Source organism: Poecilia formosa, unplaced genomic scaffold (assembly GCF_000485575.1).
Source record: "Poecilia formosa unplaced genomic scaffold, Poecilia_formosa-5.1.2 Scaffold890, whole genome shotgun sequence".
Classification (NCBI taxonomy): domain Eukaryota; kingdom Metazoa; phylum Chordata; class Actinopteri; order Cyprinodontiformes; family Poeciliidae; genus Poecilia; species Poecilia formosa.
In genome coordinates this window covers 26,647-28,788 of record NW_006800829.1, presented here as the reverse complement: position 1 = coordinate 28,788, position 2,142 = coordinate 26,647, and the positions used below count along the sequence as shown (strand labels likewise).

Genomic DNA, 2,142 nt, shown 5'->3' with positions numbered 1-2,142 from the left:
TTATATATATATATATATATATATATATATATATATATATATATAAAAATAATAAAGCATTGTTCTTTCCCTTCGCTGCCTCTGCTGTGTAATGGGGCTGTTGCAGTGGATTTCAGCCCAACTTTTTCATGTCTTTTGGGTCCCATCTAATATTCATTTGGGTCACTTTCGTTTTAAGCCTTCTCGCAGCAGTGTGCACTGCAGATAGCAATGTTAGTTTACATACTGTGAGTGGTGAAATTTTACCTTCCCAGCTGGATGAATCTCACCCAAGGCTAATAATTTTTTCCTGCCTCACCATATCCAGACCAATAAACAAGTTTTAACCACATAAAAGCAGACAAAACCTCCTTGAGCTCAGCAATCACACCGCAGCCGTTGGGCTCCGTTCACCTCCAGTTGTCACACAAATCACACGTTTTTTCTAGGAGAGCTTTTTTGTTGAGTCAACACTTTAAATTATTCACTAGCTAATTGGACACCAAATACAGCAACCAGATTTACAGTTTGACCCAGGGAAATATTTTTCTACCATTTAAAAGAACCTTGAATATGCACTTTAAGTGTCTTTAAGAAACAGTTTCAGCTAGGTCTGTTCACTGTACATGCTGCTAGACGGATGGAAGGAAAATGACACTGGTTGGTTAAAACAGGTCAGACAGGCTCACTCGGCGATCAGCTGCAGTATAGGTTGTCATTTTCAAAATATGCTAAGTCACTGCGATGGATTTCATTTCTCTTGTCCACAGGCTCAAGTACTCGGCGCTGGGTATCCTAGCCTCCCCACCATGACGGTGGATGACTGGTATGAGCAACACAGAAAACATGGAGTCCTGCCTGATCAGGGCATGCCGAGCAAAGTTACTGTGGAGGACAACACTGATGTGCAGGCGAGAGATGAAGAAAAAGAGAAAAAGGCTGAGAATGATGATGAAGATTCTTTGTTAAAAGCCAGAAACTGGGATGAGTGGAAAGATGATCACCGCCGTGGATATGGAAACCGCCAGAACATGGGCTAACCCTTTCTTAATGCACTCTTGGTTTCATGTTTGTAATGTAAACAACAAAGTGGATGTTCCTCACATTATTGCTCCTAAAAATTTAAATACAAGAATGTATCAAAATTTGGAATGGCCCTTATGTTCTTTGATTTATCTTCTGTAGAAAGAGCTGTTTGAATAAACTATGAATCAGGACGAATAGTTTAAACATCCTCTCTGTTTTCTCCTTTCAAAGAAGCGCTGTGAAAATATTTAATTAATGCCATGGTTTTAAAGCTACATGATGGTTGTACAACTAAGCTTTTCCTTATTTTGTATCTTGTATAATAACAAGATACAAAAATCCTATGTTAGCCAAAGGATGCACGTATCTGCACCATAATGCATTTGTAATATAAAGGTTCTTGTTCTTGCCTAAAACTGATAAACTGATCCATGTGATGTCACCAGACCTGAACATCTCAGAACGTCAGGTTAAAGAAAGTTTTCATGTGATTTCTTGTTGTATTGTGGTATATGCAGCTGCTGGAATGGACACTTCTAATAAAAATGCTGAGCATACTTTTGGTTGGCCCACAGAGACAACTGGAGGTCATCATCTAGAACAGGGCTGTCAAACTCCAGTCCTCGAGGGCCGCTGTCCTGCAACCTTTAGATGAGCCTCTGCTGAACCACCTGAAGAGAATAATTAGGTCATTAGCCAGGCTCTGGAGAGCTGAGCTACACAAGGAGGAGGTAATTAAGCCATTTCATTCCAGTGTTTTGTACCTGTGGCACATCTAAACACTGCAGGACAGCAGAGGACTGGAGTTGGACACCTGTGATCTAGAACATAGAAACATGAAATATTTTATAGCAGTTTTAATGTTACAACTCATTTTAACATATTGATACTCTTATCAAACCTATACTAATTGATTTTCTGTCACAAGCATAGTGTCTCTGTTTTGGTGAAAAATCTGTCTCCGTAAATTGTTTGGTAATACAACAAATTAAAAGCACTATTAGTGATAAATCAAAATCAAATCTAATTTTATTTGTATAGCACATTTCAGCAGCAAGGCATTTCAAAGTTCTTTACACAATTAAAATAAAAACAGCATCTGAGAAAGAGTTTAAAAAAAAACATTAAAACACAAAC

The 2,142-nt window shown here is 38.3% G+C and overlaps 1 protein-coding gene across 1 annotated transcript in view; it reads left to right on the top strand.

The window, feature by feature from the left end:
- igbp1 (immunoglobulin (CD79A) binding protein 1) overlaps positions 1 to 1,562 on the top strand; it is a 9,818-nt gene extending 8,256 nt beyond the window's left edge. The window contains exon 3 of the mRNA XM_007543729.2: positions 750 to 1,562. Within this exon, the coding sequence (XP_007543791.1) occupies positions 750 to 1,019 (270 nt within the window). The 3' untranslated portion in view covers positions 1,020 to 1,562. The remainder of the gene's footprint in view (positions 1 to 749) is intronic.
- Positions 1,563 to 2,142: the final 580 nt, after the last annotated feature.